Source organism: Cyprinus carpio, chromosome B23 (assembly GCF_018340385.1).
Source record: "Cyprinus carpio isolate SPL01 chromosome B23, ASM1834038v1, whole genome shotgun sequence".
NCBI classification, from domain to species: domain Eukaryota; kingdom Metazoa; phylum Chordata; class Actinopteri; order Cypriniformes; family Cyprinidae; genus Cyprinus; species Cyprinus carpio.
The window spans coordinates 7,300,896-7,319,450 of NC_056619.1; the positions used below are offsets into that span (position 1 = coordinate 7,300,896).

Sequence of the window (18,555 nt, forward strand, 5' to 3'; positions counted from 1 at the left end):
AGCGCTTCCTCCACACACATGCACACTTTGTTTAGTTGTGGGATTACGAGCGGACCTCTCACATTTAAACTGAGTGCAGCTGCTCTTGATACACACACACACAGTATAACCGCAGAGATGATGTCACTCTTCATCACTTACAACCTACACCAAACAGCTCACCAACATCCTTCTGATCGCCCGACAACACCCTGTATTTCAAATCCAGTTCGTAACAAGGCATTCTGGGGCAGTCACTTCTGTGCTGTGTCCTTATATCATTAAGCTATTTTATAATGTTGCTCTTTCAAACATTTTCTTTCCCTGTATACTGCACTTTTCACCCATAATGCATGCTGAATTACAAGAATAGTTTACCCAGAAATTAAAATCTGCTGAAATTTTACTAACCCTCAGGCTATCCAAGATGTAAAAGAGTTTGTTTCTTCATCAGAACATATATTTCACCAGTTGATCCTCTGCAGTGAATGGGTGCCGTCAGAATGATAAAAACATCAGAATAATCCACAAGCAATCCAGTCCATCAGTTACCATCTCTAGAAATGCAAATTCATCAAGAAATTTTTTAACTTCAAGCTGTTTCTTGCGGTTAAAATACAAGACCTCTTTCCACAATATTGCTTTTTCCAGTGACAAAGTTATTTGAATCAGGAGAGAAATATGGACAGATCAAGCACTGCATACAAGTGAAAACAGTCCAAAACAATAGGACAAAAAGAGATGGTCTTTTTCACTGGATGAAGCATTATTATGGATTATGGACTCGTATTTTGTCCAGAAGCAATGGTTAATAATTAATTTGTTTCTTCCAACACGCAGCTTTCAAGACGGCACCCATTCACAGTAGAGGATGCGATGTAATGCCAAATTTCTCCAAATCTGTGCTGATGAAGAAACAAATTGTGTGCTTATATTGATAACACTTTTGATGAAAAATTATAAGTTAATACTTTTATTTAGCAAGGATGCATTAAACTGGTCAAAAGTAACAGTAGAAATATGTATAATGTTATAAAAGATTTAGTTTGCAAATAAATACTATTCTTTTTTACTTTCTATTAATCAAAGCAGTTTCCACAAAAACAGCACAACTGTCTTCAAAATGGATAATAAAGAGACTTTTTTGAGCAGCAAATCAGCATATTAGAATTATTTCTGAAAGATCATGTGACAATGAAGACTGGAGTGATGATGTTGAAAATTCAGTTTTGATCACAGGATTAAATAACATTTTACAATATATTCAAATAGAAAAGCTATTTAAATGTTACTGTATTTTTGATCAAATAAATGCAGCCTTTGTGAGCATTAGAGCTTTCCTAAATCATAAAGAATGAATAGGGGAGCAAGTGAGTGGTTTATTTGTAGCAAAGCATTGTGGGCCATGGAGTAGGAGGGTCAAAAAGTGCCTTGTCAAAGTGTGACACGTTTCAGGAGGTTGACACCTCTGAGGCAGGATGTGAAGGGAGGCCGGGTGACACAACAGATTAGTGCACACGCCCGTCACCCGCTTCACACCCGCCGCCCCAACCGGTGTTCTTCCTCTTCTCAGCAGGACACCTGAAAACTCCTTCTCCATCCCTCACTCTTTCTTTCTCAGCTTCAGTCCTTGACACTATCCATGTTACATTCATCTGCTCTTGTATGTTAGACTCTGCCACGAAACTCCAACTTTGTTGATCCCAAATCTCATCTGTATTCAATTAGGTTCAAAATACAAACTCATCAGTCAGGTTTTTCAGACTGGAGAGGCACTGATAAAAATTTTTGGCTCATTAGCTTGTAAATAATTATAAAATATGTAAGGTAACACCTAACGGCTGATAGAGAGATAGATCATCAACAGAGAAGATTAATATTATAAAGAAGATCCATGCCACAGCCACTGAAATCACTTTAGTCAAACACCTTGCAGATCAAGCTCTGAATAAACAGCAACATAATAGCATGCTATAAACCATGCTGAAACCAAAACATCGCCTGGAGACCACCTATAGCCTTTATATTAATATGCACACAAATGCACAGATGAATAACGTAAGCTACACAGAAACGCAAAATAAACAACAATCCGCATCATCACACGCAGCACAGTCTGTTTGCATTGTACTGTTGCACTGTTGTTTATTTACTTTAATTAGATCCAGAAACTCTTAGTGAATTAATGAAAGAATCCCGTTTAGCTCCAAGCTGCCTGCGGTTTAAGCATTTCCTAAATAAACTGATGTAATATTTGCCGTTTTCATTTTTCAGACTAATTTGACACACGTTTCAGGTCCTCATAAACAATGGTTTGCAGTTATTGCTTAGCCTCAAAGTAATGGGCTTTCATTTGGCTCATTAGCATGTGCTAACATCCTGTGATGCATTATGGGGTTCTGTGTACAAAAAGATCCTGTTTACACACACACATGCAGAAACATGGACACTCTGTCACAAAATGTCACACAAACTTTTTATCTTTTTTTATTTTATTTTTCAAACAGTTGGTCTTTTCTTTTGTTTTCGTGCTGATAGTATAACAAAGGTTCTCTTTGTGGAAGTCTTTTCATTTGAAAAAGTTAATTCTTCTAAATGGAGTGCAGATCTCAGGGTTTGGTTTGGCATCAGTTCAAGGAGGCAGGCATCTGAGCACAAACAGTGCTACTAATACATCCTTTATCTCTGGCTCTCTGCTTCTCTCAGCTGTGAAGAGTCGAAGTATGTATGAGTGTGTGTGTGTGTGTGTGTGTGTTTTTATTTTTTGAAATGCCTGTGATCGGTTATGGGGTCACTGGCTGGATTTTAGCCATCTTCTGGACTCTCTGCAGTGTTGAGTGAGTCTTAAGCCTGCAAGTCTGTTTGGAAACTTAAGGAGCCTGTGTCAGACTGAGCCAAATATTCATTTCTCATTTCTATTTATTTCTGAGGTAAATTTTGTGCATTTGCACCATTCTTTACTCAGATTACAAAATATAATATAATAATATAATAAAATAATATTTTCCCTGAATTTACTTTTTTCAGTAGTGCTGTTTGAAACATATTCAAATGAATTATAAAAAAACAAAAGAATGAGCTCATTTTGCACCCCAGAAGAAAAAAAAATAATGCTTCGGTTGATAATTCTAAAATAAAAAGTATAAATTATGAGCTAAATAATTATGAGATAAGAAGTCAAAATTATTATAAAAAGTAAAAAGTATGAAATACTAAGTCATAATTGTGAAATGAAGGCAATATTATGGTAAAAAAAAAAATCTAAATTATAGGATGCTACGTCATGATGAGAGTAAAATTCAATATTGTTACGCTAATTCAATTATGAGATAAAAAGTTATAGCACAAGTCAGACTTATGAGATAAGTTATATTTATGACATGAAAAGTCAAAATTATGACAAGTAACAAATAAAAGTAACAATTAAAAGATAAAAACTATACTCTTGACAAAAAGTCAAAGATATTTGCATTATTAAAAGTTTAATTGTTATGAGATTAAAAAAAATCATAATTATGACAAAAATTGCAACATTTTGTCGTAATTATGGCTTTTTATGTCAGGAAATTTGAGGGTTATTGCATGATTGTGACTTAGTTTCTTAATTAACTTTATGAGAAAAAATTAGTCAAAATTATATACATATATATATATATATATATATAATTTTGACTTATTTTTTTAAATCTCATAATTATGTATCTCATAATTTTGGCTTTTTATCTCATAGTTATTAACCAAAAGCATGTTTGTTTGTTTTTGTGTTAATGGCCTTCAACACATTTGGTAGTCCCAACATATCAAGTGATTCATTTAATAATTATTTTGATTTACCCAACCATGATGGGCTTCAATACAAATAATAGCCATTGCAATAAGTGTTAATGTATATAAACATATAAAGTTACAAAACAATATTTTGTTTGTTTGATTTCTATTTCATTAAATGTATGTCTATGTTCTAGTATTCTGTTATATTTTATTATTTTAACTTCACGATGACATGAGGGAGAGGAAACAATGAATTTCACAACAGCCATCAATACACTGATATTCCTCTTGGTTGTTCTCCACATTCTTCCAGTCCTTTTTTATATTTTGTCAATTGGACTAAAGAAAACAGCTGAGGAATCTTTTGTTGTGCTTTTTCTGATATTTCCCAGCACAGCAAGATCTCTGTAACAATGTTACACAATGTTGATGCTCCGGAGATGTATGAGGGGTGAGAAAAACTGCACTCAGACCAACAACAAACAGGCAGGTTATGCTTGATTTTCCTCACAAAGAGAAAAGAAGAGGAGAAGAGGAAAAGCAACAAAAGTGATAAAACAAAGGCAAAATGAAATACATTAAATAGAAAGCAGCGATTATGATCTCCAAGTGGTAGAAAAGTAACACTTCATTTACACAAGACAACATGTCATGGCAAGAGTACTAATCAAACTCAACAAGAGGAAACAAATTCTGTCAAAAACCTCCCTTTTATTTGGTGCCAAGCAGGCCGATGGGAACATTTTCTCCTTATAAGATCTCTATTGTTTGTTATAACTTCCAAGACTTGTCCATCTGCACCAGTCACATCAACAACCAGCAAACACAAGCTCTGCACAGAAGGAACTGACATGTCTAGACCTACAGTTTGTACGCTTAAAAAAGAGTGGATGCAAATTAGATTGTGTGTGTGTGTGTGTGTGTGTGTGTGTGTGTGTGTGTGTGTGTGTGTGTGTGTGTGTGTGGTGTGTGTGTGTGTGTGTGTGTGTGTGTGTGTGTGTGTGTGTGTGTGTGTGTGTGTGTGTGTGTGAGAGGAAACAAGGACAGAAGGAGGTGGGGGGTAAGAGTATGTGTGTGTGTGTTTGGACTTTGAGCAGATAAAGTTCCCCACACAGCTGCTTTGGCCCGCAGATGCACAGAAACATCTGTATTAACCTCTGGCAGTGTCCCAAGGGCAGCCCGCTGAGAGCAGGAATGCTAGGAAGGCCCTTCCACAGACCCAGAGGCAGAGAAACAACAGAAAGACACGGAAAAGAGGCACAAAGAAGAAAGGAATTAGAAAGGAAGACACTCTGCTTGATATTTTAGCATTTAGCAACAACAGCTATGCCATAACTGACTGTCTCACTTTAATGGCACTTAGTGGCACTTTAATAATTTCTCTGAACATTTATGAGCACACGGTGAGCCAGCTGACCGGTGAACACTGGACGGGACATATCCGACCGGCCTGATAAATCAGTGATGCATTTTACAGTTTTGACTGGTGTGCTTGAGTTAAAAACATTTGTAATCCTTTTAAGTGGAAAAATGGAAAATCACATATAAATGGTCCCACATGATTCTGTGCTGAAAGTGTCCTACATTTCAGTGTCAGCGGTTTGTCTCGCTGTGGAGCTTTAGAGACACATGAGCAAATACTGAACTAAATATAGATCTGTTAGTCTGGAATCTTTACTTATTGACACACAGCTGATTCAAACATGCAACCCTTCCCTTGTGACAAATAAGTATTTTTCAAAAAGAGTACTTATTATGGAAATAATGTCATTTAAGAAACTGATTATAAAGTTTTCAGACACTTAAAGGGATAGTTCACCCAAAAAATGAAAATTCTGTCATTAATTGCTCACCCTCGTGTCGTTCCAAACCTGTAAGATCTTCGTTCATCTTCAGAACACAAATTAAGATATTTTTGATGAAATCCGAGAGCTTTCTGACCCTCCATAGACAACAACACAACTGACACATTCAAGCCCAAAAAGGTATTAAAAACATAATTAAAATAGTCCATGTGACATCAGCGTTTCAACTGACGCTACAAGCATACATTTTGTGCGCAAAGAAAACATAAACATGAACATAAACAAGCACAGTTTTTAAGTGCACTTCTTCTTCTTTTCTTTTTTTCTTTTTTCTTTTAAGTTTGGATACAAGCCCAGATCTTTAAAGTGAAGGAAAAAACTTTATTCACCCTTATGATGTCCCAAACCTGCATGCCTTTATTTTTTCTATAGGACAAAATGAAACCTTTAGCAGAATGATCTGCTGAGCTCCAAAAAGAACAAAAATGACAACACATCTCCTTTTGTGCTCAAAGGTCAAGAAGGTCAAAAGGGTTTAAAATAACATGAAGATGAGTAAATGATGACAGTTGCGAAAAACTGACACATCAGGTGGACTAAAATCCTACAATCCCTCCTGAATGGGGCGTCATTTATTTTCCATGACAGAGACTGTTAATAGTCCAGGATGAATTATATACACAAGTTTATTCCTTCAAAACACAAACACACCATGTAAAAACAGCAAAACAATGGTGTGATGTGTTCGCTTGTGAATGTGCATTGACTCAGTCGCCTTTTAATGACAACACACTGCTAATCTTAACAAATGTACCTATTACATCATGCTTCCCAAACTAAGCTCCTTATTACCTAGCCGCTATAAAACATTACTGACTGCCAGCCATGAGCCTGAGTGTCCAAAGAGATCTGTGTGTGTGTGTGTGTGTGTGTGTGTGTGTGTGTGTGTGGCAGAAAGCAATGTGTGTGTGTGGTGTACCCATTGTTGAAAGACTCCATGAGGATTACCCATTGTTGTAGTGAGACTCCAGAGAGTTTGTGCACTATATAATGTATAGATATCACTATATATATATATATATATATATATATATATATATATATATATATATATATATATATATATATATATATATATATATATACATATATATATAATGAGGTCAAAGTCAATATGTTTCTTCTGTTTAAACTGTTCAATGTCATGTCAAATGTTATGTGGTGTGACTAAATAGTAAAAAAAGGCAGTTAATAATCATATGGTTTATAATCTTATGGTAAAATATTTTAGTTGTTATGTCAAATAATACTAATACTAATGCTAATACTACTAATACTAATAATAATAATAACATTTTAACAACCTGATACACTGACTATTAATATTTTAAAAGTCATTTGAAATGAGAAAATAACTCAAACATTAAATTATTTTATAGAGATGTCCTTCATTCATGTAGACCTTCATGGGTGTTTAGTGGGTGTTTAGTCATGTGGTGCAACTCCTAAAAGAATTGTGAATTAATAATTTATTATATTTGTTTCAAAACATTTTAAAAGAAATATGATAATAATAATATCATTATCATAATCATCATTATCATTATTAATGGTAACGAAAACATATTTATGATGTGGGCAAATATTTGAATAATTTTTACTTTTTATGATTACACCACATGACATTTAAAGAGACATTCTCTTGAAAACACTGTTTTCATTACATTTTTGTGTTCCATGTCATGACAATAAGTAGGTGATCATTTTCATTATTGGTTGAAATATACTTTTAATTGCATTATGCTTTTTGTTTTGGTTAATATTCAGTATCAATATTCAGATAATAATAATAAGTTGTTTTCTGTAGAGCTTTCTTTCATAATTGATGAACACTGAACTGACTCGAGCTCAATAAGGACACTATGGGAATGCTGTAAAGTTAATGCTGTTATTTTCTTGTTTATGAGTTTGAATCCGCTATGAAACAAAGTATCATACAAAGCGCTATTTAAATAAACATTACTTGACTATTTTTTAATCACCATTGTCTGTTTCCTCTAAACATCTGCTAAGTATTAATGGTAACGCACACAAGTTCATTCACCTTTATTCTGTGTTCGGATGTGTGGCTCATGATGCCAGGAGTGCTGTTTAATTTTTGTGAATCCTCCAGAGACTGTGATGTAAATGTGACCTATTACAAGGACAGGAATCAATTAGAGGCGTAATAACTATGAAGCATTTAGTCTCTCTTCCTCCCTCCCTCTCATCTATCTATCTATCAGAGATTCCACTCGCATGCTAGCCAGAGGATCGCATGAGAGCGAGCTGTGACTAATGCTCTCAATAGCGCATTAGCGGGGCTGAGAGACGGAAAACAGACCCATAAAAAAATTGATGGGGTAATGACGTCTCTTTCTCGTGGCAGGTAGCAGACAGGCCATTTCCTCAGCCGACAGGACTCTCAGCAGTGTTGGGGTGCGATTGAGCTAACGGCGGGGTCAGGTCAGGTCAAACGCATTTCACCCCTCTCCATCTTACTCTCAGACTGCCGGAAGTCTGAGCACTCGCAGAGAGAAGTTTCATTCGTAATAGGCAAGATCCAGTTAGATGATCAGGACTAATTCCTGCTGGAAGTCTGGTGTTGACTGAACTGTTCAAATGCACCTGGATTTGGAGTCAGTGCTGGTCGAAGCTAATTTATAGGTCTGTCCCAAAACCTAGACAGACACACATCAGAATTTAAGGATGTTTCCGGCAACATAATTGTGATGCTTTGTAAGATACATAACTTTTATAGCATTAACATTAATTGTAATTAATTGTATCGTGACCATAGTTTATCTGATAGAGAAAATTAGTGTGGAAATAGTTTAATGTAGTTAAAAAAGCACTATTTTAGCCAACATTTATTTATTCATGAATGTTTCAAGCAATGAAAGTGAGCAGACAATAGTAATTTTTTGAGAACTCTAGCACACTATTTTCCAAATATTATTATTTTTTTTTTAAACAAAACATAACAACTGACTACACAGCAAGTCCCTCGTCCACTCAGAAACACCTTGTGTCTTTAGCTCTCCCACCCATTTTCTGCACATCTTTTCCTCCAATGCCTCATTCTGCTCCCACATTAGGTGAATAGAGCGAATGAATCTTGTAGTGGCCAGAATTATAGTTCACTCTTTGGACGTGTTTGTATGTGTCCTGACATGCTAGGATGGAGACATCCCACCTAAATATGTAACTCTAACTTTAAAGGAAGGAACCACAAAGTGGTCTGACTCAATTAAAGACCTTGATATCTATAATATTAATTAAATAAAATGCCACTAAGTGTACTCAAACAGATTTCACTTTCATGACTGTTTCTTAACACACGTAAGTACACTTTTAAAAAGTAAATGTTGTAGTAATATCAAATATTGACTTAATGGGCCCTATTTTAACGATCTAAGTGCATGGTCAAAAGCGCAGGTGCACTCAAGGTGTGTCCGAATCCACTTTTGCTAGTTTAACGACGGGAAAACGGTCAGTGCAGCTGGACGCATGGTCTAAATGGGTTGCCCTTATTCTCTTAATGAGTGATGGGTGTTTTTTGAGCGTAACGTGCAATAAACCAATCAGAGTCTCATCTCCCATCCGCTTTAAAAGCCAGTTACGTTTGCGCCACGGTGTGTTCGCTATTTAATGTATTTTTTTTCATTTTTAAAAATGTTTGTGTGCTGCTGCGTATCCCTGTGTGTGTAATAAGCAAAGTGTACATGGGTTGTGCACCCCCTTATAGGTGCATATTACTAACACGCTTTTTAACTAACAAAGAAAAAATATTGCGCCAGACTTTAGACCAGGTTTGAGTTGGTTTATGGTGCAGTCTATTTTCAGTTCCTCAAAATAGCAATGCACCAACAATGCGCCTAAACACACCTCTTTATTAGACCAGCACACCCATGAGCGCACAAATGGACACAAATGCATTTGCTATTTAAACAACGTGGCACAGGACATGAAAATGAGTACTGCGTCAGGCTGAAACTAGCAAAAAGGTTTATACCATGCATGGCGCCACATTGCGCCAGGTGCATGATAGGGCCCTAAATTCCATTCAAATCATTGTTTTAATATTTTTTTCATACTTTAAATATACTTATTCTAATGTGTTGACTAACATACTAAGGTATATGGACTCCCATTATTGCCAGTGAAAACAAAATGTATTGTGACTTTTTATCTTACAATTCTGACTTTTCTCGTAATAGTGTGATATAAGTTTACATTTATGATTTTTTTGCACAACGTAAACTTGTAGCGCAAGTTATAAAGTGAGAACTGCGTGATAAAGTCAAATTTGTGGGATAATGACTTTATTTCTCACAATTACAAGTTTGTATCCCGAAATTCTAACTTTATAACTCACAATTACAAGTTTATATCACACAATTCTGAAAAAAGTCAGATCTACTTGTCAGATACAAACTTGCAATTGCAAGAAAAAAAAAATCAGAATTGTGAGATGTCGCAATTACCTTTTTTATTTTTAATAAGGAAACTGGCTTCCAGATAATTTCAACTGTAGTGTGTTATTAAATATTATTGTACATTTGAAGTTAACATAGTTTTAAAGTTTTAAATTGCATTACACAAAGTCATCTTTGTGTAATTACAAATCCATTGACTTCTTTGGTTAAAAACATATCTTCTTTTGTGCTCAACAGAAGAGCGAAACTCAAACAGGTTTGGAATAACTTGAGCATGAGTAAATAAGGAAAGAATTTAAAATTTTAGGTGAACTGTCCCTTTAAGTTGGTCAAACTTAAATGCAAAACTATTTGCATTTAATAGAAATGTAATCTACATTTCAATTTAATTCCATTTAACATGCATTAACATGCAATAAAGTGTCTGAAAAGTTTTTGTCCTTTAAGGTTCTTGATATTCACCATACACTTTAATTATATGGTAAACAGCAACCTAAACATTCAGCTAGGAATCAACACTGATTAGTATTCCTCCTTGTGGATTTATTTGAGTAGTGTCTTGCCGAGTGTCTGCATTTCACACACTGAAAAGCATGTTCTAGATCCCTGGAGCGTTCACACTCCCTCCGCAGTTTTGACTCGTGTTGCGTGCAGCATGTTGCATTTACATTTTACATACATGCCGTAAGCCATTTACACAGCTGGGCTTTTTACTAAGGTGACTCAGAGACAAAATGTCCAGGTGCCCCACCCACTTACTCTACACACGGCACACTAACATCTCTGTTATCATTAAACCTAACAAAATGAGACCCTTTTAGGGGCAGAATGACAAGACATATCTGAATGAGACAACTAGAACTTGGATATCAACTCAATATTAAAATGAATTACATAAAAACAGACATTGAATATCATCAAAACTATATCCTACACATACCATAACTCAGAAACAGATGGCTCTATAAAACTCTGAACTCAAGTACAAAGCCATTGCCTCCAGTTCTACTACAAACAGTTTTAGTGAGTCACACCTGTGCTGGAATTGAAACGCACTTCATCCGACAGACGGAAAGATTCATTCTCTTGGAGCAGCGAGACACCCACATGTCTGTCGTAAATTGTGCCCCAGCCTCATGAAACATTTGTAGGAATGAAGAGGGTCCGGCCGTGCCAAACAAAGCCTCTTTAGAGCCTGTCGTTCAGCAGACCTCCCCACCGCGCTTCAGAGGAGTATCTGTGAAATCAGATCCACGAGTGTTGTCATAATATTTTAGAAGCAGCGAATGCCACCCAGCTTCATTCAGGAGGAAAGACTACAAGTCGTCAAGATGGAGGGCACAAGAAGTACACTTTCTTTTCATCATTTATGAGAAACACTTAAATCGCTTCATCTGAAAATGTTGCATGTGTCTGAAAAGTTGAAAAAGCTTCAGACAGTATATGTAGGTAAGAAGACAGGAAGACCTGGTGTTGAAAAGAAACGGTTAAAAGAAGTAAATCTCTTTTAAAACATCTATTCAGTTAAAGGGATAGTTCTCCCAAAAATGAAAATTCTGTCATTAATTACTCATTCTCATGTCGTTTTAAACCCTTAAGACCTTCGTTCATCTTCAGAACGCAAATTAAGATATTTTTGATGAAATCCGAGAGCTCTCTAACCTTACATAGACAGCAACACAACTGAAATGTTCCCAGGCCCAGAAACGTAGCAAGGACATTGGTAAAACAGTCCATGTGACATCAGGGGTTCAACCATAATTTTACAAAGCTACGAGAATACTTTTTGTGCGCAAAAGAAACAAATTTACAACTTTAATCAACAATTTCCTCCACGTCACTCTAGTGCCATTTTGGAGTATATTTGCTGGACGTAAACAGTGTATGCTGTTCTGTGTCAGCTGCGTCACACGGATACGCCGTTTTCATTCAGATCAAATCACAACAACATAAGAACCAGATCCGGTGTGACGCAGCTGACACAGAACAGCACACACTGTTCAATTCACATAATAGTGCATCCAATTCACATGTGAGATTTTTTTCTTTAGGAAAATGGTTTCGGAAGAAGGTTTTTTGATTGAAACATTGGTTTATCTGAATTAAACTTTGAAATCTGCAACAGAATGCAGGAGCTTTTCTTCACTGAATGGATCTCTACACGTAAAAAAAAAAAAAAACCCAGCTCAAATGATACATTTCTTCTTAAAACCATTGGAAACATAATTGGCCATTTTATAATTTAAAGGGATTTAGGGGAAATCATATTCCAGTAAACATTAAAAACTCTTTAGATGTTACTGGATCGCATGTGGTTTCTGCGTGAACTCTTTTTGTTTTCCTTGTGTTTATTTTGATTATGTAAAACATCTTTGTTATGATTAACTGTCAGGTTTATGGATCGCAGATTCAGTGAAGAAAGCAAAACCCTCATATCGTATGGCATCCATGCAGTGTTCTCTGGGCCTAATGCAATATAGCAACTTACGTAACCACCACAGTGTAAATTAAGTATATATATACACATATCTGCACATTCTTCTTGCAAAATGCCAAAGGGGAAAGTCTCTGTTGACACTGTGTTTAATATAAAAGGTGTGCTGTGGCACTTGGTTTTGGTTGAATGGAGCGGCTACAGCAGGTTGTTTCATTTAAAGCTGGCGGGAAGCGCGAAAGCAAAGCAGAAAGAGAGAGAGGCCCTTGATTCTGCGAGCCTCTGTGGTCAAATCCATCTGTGTCAGTGCTTGTCCAAAATAGGCACAATACAGCAGTCCTCTGGATAATTACACATTTCAGAATAAGAAACACTGTCACCTCCCTCCCTACAGTCATACACATACTTACACACACAGACACACACATTAGCCTTTTCTCAGATGAATCATTTCTTTTCATTATAATAAACAAAATATGTTTTTAATTCTTGATCACTATTTAAAGGTGTTCGGTATTCTGACATATCATTCCAAACCTTTAAATCAGCCCAAATATCTTCTTTTGTGTCCAAAGAAGAGAAAGAAAGCCATACAGGTTTGAGACGTCATAAAGGTTTTACAGCTTCAAAAGAATTCCGATCGTCACTCAACTATCAAATCCAACCCATCTTACCAATATAAAGCAATACAAATCACACCCTTAACAACATAATTGCTCTTATCGGACAATAAATCACACTTTGCATGGCAGTGTTGTGCTTGCGTGCAGATGATGACGCTTTAATGAGGAAACTAACAGGCTCGCTGATAAGACAAGTCAGGTACTTATGAAACATTAAGGCAGGAAAGTTAGGCGGTGTCAAAGATTATACTTTAGGTGGAGGTAAAGGTGGATGACTAAAAGCTGCTTGAATGGTGGGAGCGTTCATACAAGACGTGTTGCCAAAATACCAAAGTTATTACAGTTATTGTTTTTATAATAAAATAGTGAACCGTAGCTACCACGGTGCTGAAAAAAAGGCATTAATCAAACTGACATGTATATATTATGTGTCATGGTTTTACAGTAGCAACATTAAATGGTTTTGGCAGAAACTATGGTTTCCATAGTTAAGGGCCATTCCATTGTTGCTTTTGAATGCAAGAATATACATGAGTGGCCCCATAGGCTTTCTCACTGCAGTTAAGCAAACGAGTCATGAGACGTACTTTGCACTTAGCAAAACACTTGTGCCTCTGTCAGCTGATATCATTACTGCAGAGAGAAAAAAAACTGAAGATAAAGAGACCGTTGAGCTCCCAGACAGCCAACTCTGAACACCTGAACATTAGCGGAGGACACAGCTGGCGCTGAGACAGCAGACTCTTGGGAATGCGACAGCGCTTTATTATCACTCCCCAAAACACACAATGCAAATATAGGTTTGCGTTCACCAGTATTAGGAGCATGGAAATCACGCCAAGGTTAAGACTTTGCACAGATAAGTGGCCTAATAAAATCAAACAAACAATGAAGGAGAGAACTATGCATGCTATTTGGCCCAGGAACAAATAAAACATCTAAGACTCTCGGGGGGGAAAATCCCCATTCTTAGGCCAGTAATTATTCACTCAGTCCTGTTATTATTTGATTTCTGTGGCAGGTCTTTCCTGTCGATGCCAAAACATGAAGAGGCAGAGGATCAATCTGATTTTTGACTTTTATTTGAACTGACTATCAGATAGAATAGAATGCAGTCCCCATCATGATGTTTCACATTCAAACGCTGCAGTTTCATTAGCCGCTCTTTGTCTTCCAAAATAAACCGCATTTTGGAACCAGACTTTGTGACATTGTCAAGAACATCTATACAAACACTAAATAGCAGAGTTATGCATGCTATGCAGCTTGAAATTGTTTCTTATAAAACTATCAATCAAATATGTTGTTTTTCTAAGTTTTAACCCACATAATGTTCTCAATGATAGGGTACAATGGGAATAAAACCCCAAAGATGTGATTTTCCATCATAGCCATAGCATGGTCTTATTGGTTTTATTGAACGGTTACTGCAAATTGTTCTTAGAATGTTCACTTTTCATTTTAATAAGCAAATTCATGAAAGGGCCTCAACAATGTAGAATAAAATGCTGTGATGTTTCACTTCATAGTGAAAATAAAGGGGTCATACAAAGCAATTTCAATTTTTCCTTTCTCTTTGGAGTGTTGAAAGTGAAACTACTTTGTAGTTTGTAACTACTTTGTAACTACTTTGTAAATACTTACGCAACACAACCAGTAAAAATACAGTATAAGTCATTATAATCAGTAATTATGTCCCCACTTGATGATACTAATGCCTCGTTTATAGCCAGGACACTAGGCATCACAGTATGTTAAGGGGCGTAACATTTCCGTCACACACTTTAGGCATTCGGCCAATCACAACGCACTGGATAGCTGGCCAATCAGAGCACACCTCGCTTTTCAGAACCATGAGCTTTGTATAAATCAAGTGTTTCAGAAAGGTGGGGCATAGAGGAGAAACAATAATGTACAGTATGTGGAAAATAATGTGGGGTTTTTTTTACCTTAAACCGCATAAACACATTTCATTACACCAAATACACAAAATAATGGGTTTTTTTTTTTGTTGTTTTTTTTAGCAGCGTCATATGACCCCTTTAATGGTTCAAATCAAACTTATAGATTTTGAGAATTTAGCCTGGGTTTCACAGAGACAGTTACATATTGTGGAAAATAACACAACTGGATGCCCAAGTTAACCAATCAGAAGCACGGACCAGAAATATCCGTTTTATAAACAAAGATTTTTGACTGATGAGTTGACCAATTAGAATCAAGTAGTCTATTCCAGAGCGCCTTGTAGCCTAATAAAGTTCATTAAATGGACTTTTTTTTTTTGTCAAAATTGTGTACAAATGTTCTATAGTGTTTCTTTGACCTATTAAATCCATTCATATTTAATTATTATTTCATAGTACACAATATGACTAAATAAGAGCGTTTATGCACTGCATGGATTTTAATATAGTTGAATTAGTTTCAATTTAAGCATCATAGGTGGGCGCAGTTTCACTTGGCAGGTTAAATTATGGCATTTGACATCCCAGAACTGTCAGTGCATCTTACCTAGATTAACAAAACTCATGACCATGTCCGCGTCGTTCAGAAAGTTGTTGTCCTGCAGGGTCGCAATCGGCGGTCCCTGAGTGGTGAAAACCGGCTTGTAGGGGTACGAGAAGCCCTCCTCGTCTCCCTCAGTGGACATGGCATTGTACAGATCCAGCATGAACATCGGCGCGGCGTTGTGCTTGCCGTGGAGGTGCGGCCGCGGCCGGTGCGGTAACCCGAGGATTGACAGGATCTCCCGCTGCATCTCCCGGCGCTCCTGGCTCTTCAAGCGCCGGTGGATGAAACTAGAGTGGACCTCGTTGTCCAGAGTAAAGTTTGTGAAGACCGTGTCCGCCAGGACGCAATATCCCCAAACGAGCAACAGAACAAGAGCGCTTAAATCCAGCAACGAAACCATGATGAACTTTCGCGCAGAGTTTCACCCAAATATAAATGAGCCAATCCAAATAGGTGATGACTGAAACGTTAACGCTGGTTTAATTAATTATTTTGTTCCAACATTTCGCCCACTATTGAACGCTCTCGGATTCATTAACGCACTTGTAACCTGTTGCGATTGTTTTAAACCAATCCTGGAGACGCTCAACCTGGAGACGCGCAGAGCTCTGAGTACAGATGGCAAACTGGAGGAGGAGCGAAGCGGAGCCGCATAAACTCCGCTAACTAAGCGGAGAGAGGGAGGTATGAGGACGCAGGCGACTGATAACGGTGGGTTAGCTCCGCAGATGCTTGTCTTTGAACTGTAATGATGGGTGCAGGCTGCTTTACGCGCTTCATGGATGCGCGCTTTCAGAAATGCACCTGCGGCGACAACAAGTTGCCCCGACGCGCGTCTCGCTGTGTCAAGATATTGCAACATGTCAAGGAGAGTGAATTATACTGCTGGTATTACCTGTAGTGCTGGAGATCTTACCTGAGGGTAGAGATTACAATCAGAACATCTCAAAAGCGAGTAGAAAACGTTAGTTTCACGCTGGCTGTAGGCTAAATTATGGGAGGTTTGTCTGACCCCATGTTTCAAACGTGTATAAGTAACCTAAACGTCTAAAGAGAATTAATTAAAAAATAAAGTAGTATTGTTCAGTGCTTTGAGCAGAAGAACGTTGTAGAAATATAGGCCTACTGTTAACATTTAGATTTACATTTAGTCATTTAACTGACAAAGCGACTTACAAATGAGAACAATAAAGCAGTCAAAACTAACAAAAGAGCAACAATATATAAGTGCAAATGACAAGTCTCGGCTAGCCTAACGCATATTAACTGCATGGACCTTCTATACACATAAGTTGATTTCAGCTGTATTTACATGATAACAAGAGAACAGAGAAAACATTACAAATGACAGCATGTCTACCTTATTTTTAATTGTTTGTTTGTTTGTTCATCACTAAAAATACCCCCCAAAAATCACCAATTATATTTAAATATCACCAAAATAGCTCCTTGTCACAAAACATTCATAAAAGTGTATTAATGTTTTGTGAAAAGGAGCTATTTTGGTTATAATTAAATATATTTGGTGATTTTTTTTTTTCAGTATTTTTAGTGATATCAATGAGAACAATGAGAAGGTCACAAAATCCCCAAAATGGCAACATCAGTGCACACATATCAAAATCCAACAGTCAATGAACCAACCTACATTTTTTCTTTTTCGATAATCTAGTACACGCAGATGTACATCACAATACGGAATTAAATATCTGTCGCTACACTGAAAAAAAATGATTTACTTAAAAATAAGTTTTCACACAGAAATTTCAAGAAAAACAATTGCAATGGAATTGTCAAGTAACACCTTGCATTAAATGAGAAATTTTTATTTGTTTGTTTTGTTTTTAAGTATACTTCTGTTTCATTGCAACTTTTTCACCACTCTTCATGTTGCACTTAAAAACAAACAGGAAATTAAGGAATATAAGATAATTTGGTTTTAAATTGGTTCAAATCTTCAACAAATGAACTCATAAAAATGAATCATGAGGATGTGTTGATTGCATGATCATAAAAATAACTTGCTTTAAATTAAACATAACATGTAAATTTCACCAATAGCCTTTTTCTCGGGGGAAATATGCAGAAGGTTAGGCAAAAGTCTACTTTTATTCTCATGGCTGAGAAACAATGAAGGTAAAGAGAATTCCTTTGTGATTTATGTAAAAACTCATAATGATGAAACAGCCAGATATATAGGGACTCAGATGGCGGACAGCTGTTGTGTGAAGCCAATGCCACCTGCCCCATACAGCTCAGCACCTCTTAAACACTCAGTTTAATGCCCTGCTTCTGAAGCTCACCTGAGCTGTTTATTCTGTCACCCTGACACATTAACCTCCAGATGCGCTGTACAGTTAAGAGCCACGCGTAAAAGGACCCAGACGCAGAGATATTGCAAAATCTTTGCCTTGAGCACAGGTGTCAGGTACACTCATTAAAGTGGCTTCAGCACCAGGGGAACAGGGCAGTCCCAGATGTGAACAACAGCTGCTTTGATTTAGGTTTTGGGAAGATAGATGGAGAGGAAGTCACTCTTTGCTTTACGCCCTTAATTGTGTGCATTTCTCATTTAAGAATACTTTCAGTCCTTTGATTTGCAAGGAAAATAAATGTGCTTAATCTGCACCGAATATCCGTTTATGCCTCGATCAGTGTTAAATGCAAATTAGTAGCAGCCTGAACCATGTAAACTTAGATAGAATCAGTGAATGGCCGCAGGTGTTTACATTGAGGCAGTGTCTGATTCAGGGCTTAAAAGCGAAAGACATGGTTTCAGTTAAAACTGTCCTCCGTCCCTGTATGTGGGAGCCAGGGCCCCCCGGTCCATCTCTTGGCCCAACAGAGAGCTGTCATTCTGGGGAAGGACAATAGGAACAGACCCCCCTTTGTTCCAGCTCCGGCGGTGGCCCTTGTGACCGGCACAGTAAACAGCGGGTACAGGCTGATTTGCC

General features: G+C 37.0%; 1 protein-coding gene across 1 annotated transcript in view; it reads right to left on the reverse strand.

Annotated features, from left to right (window-relative positions):
- Nucleotides 1-16,306, reverse strand: part of bmp7b (bone morphogenetic protein 7b) — a 43,378-nt gene extending 27,072 nt beyond the window's left edge. Inside the window, exon 1 of the mRNA XM_042750757.1 lies at nucleotides 15,602-16,306. Within this exon, the coding sequence (XP_042606691.1) occupies nucleotides 15,602-16,001 (400 nt within the window). The 5' untranslated portion in view covers nucleotides 16,002-16,306. The remainder of the gene's footprint in view (nucleotides 1-15,601) is intronic.
- Nucleotides 16,307-18,555: the final 2,249 nt, after the last annotated feature.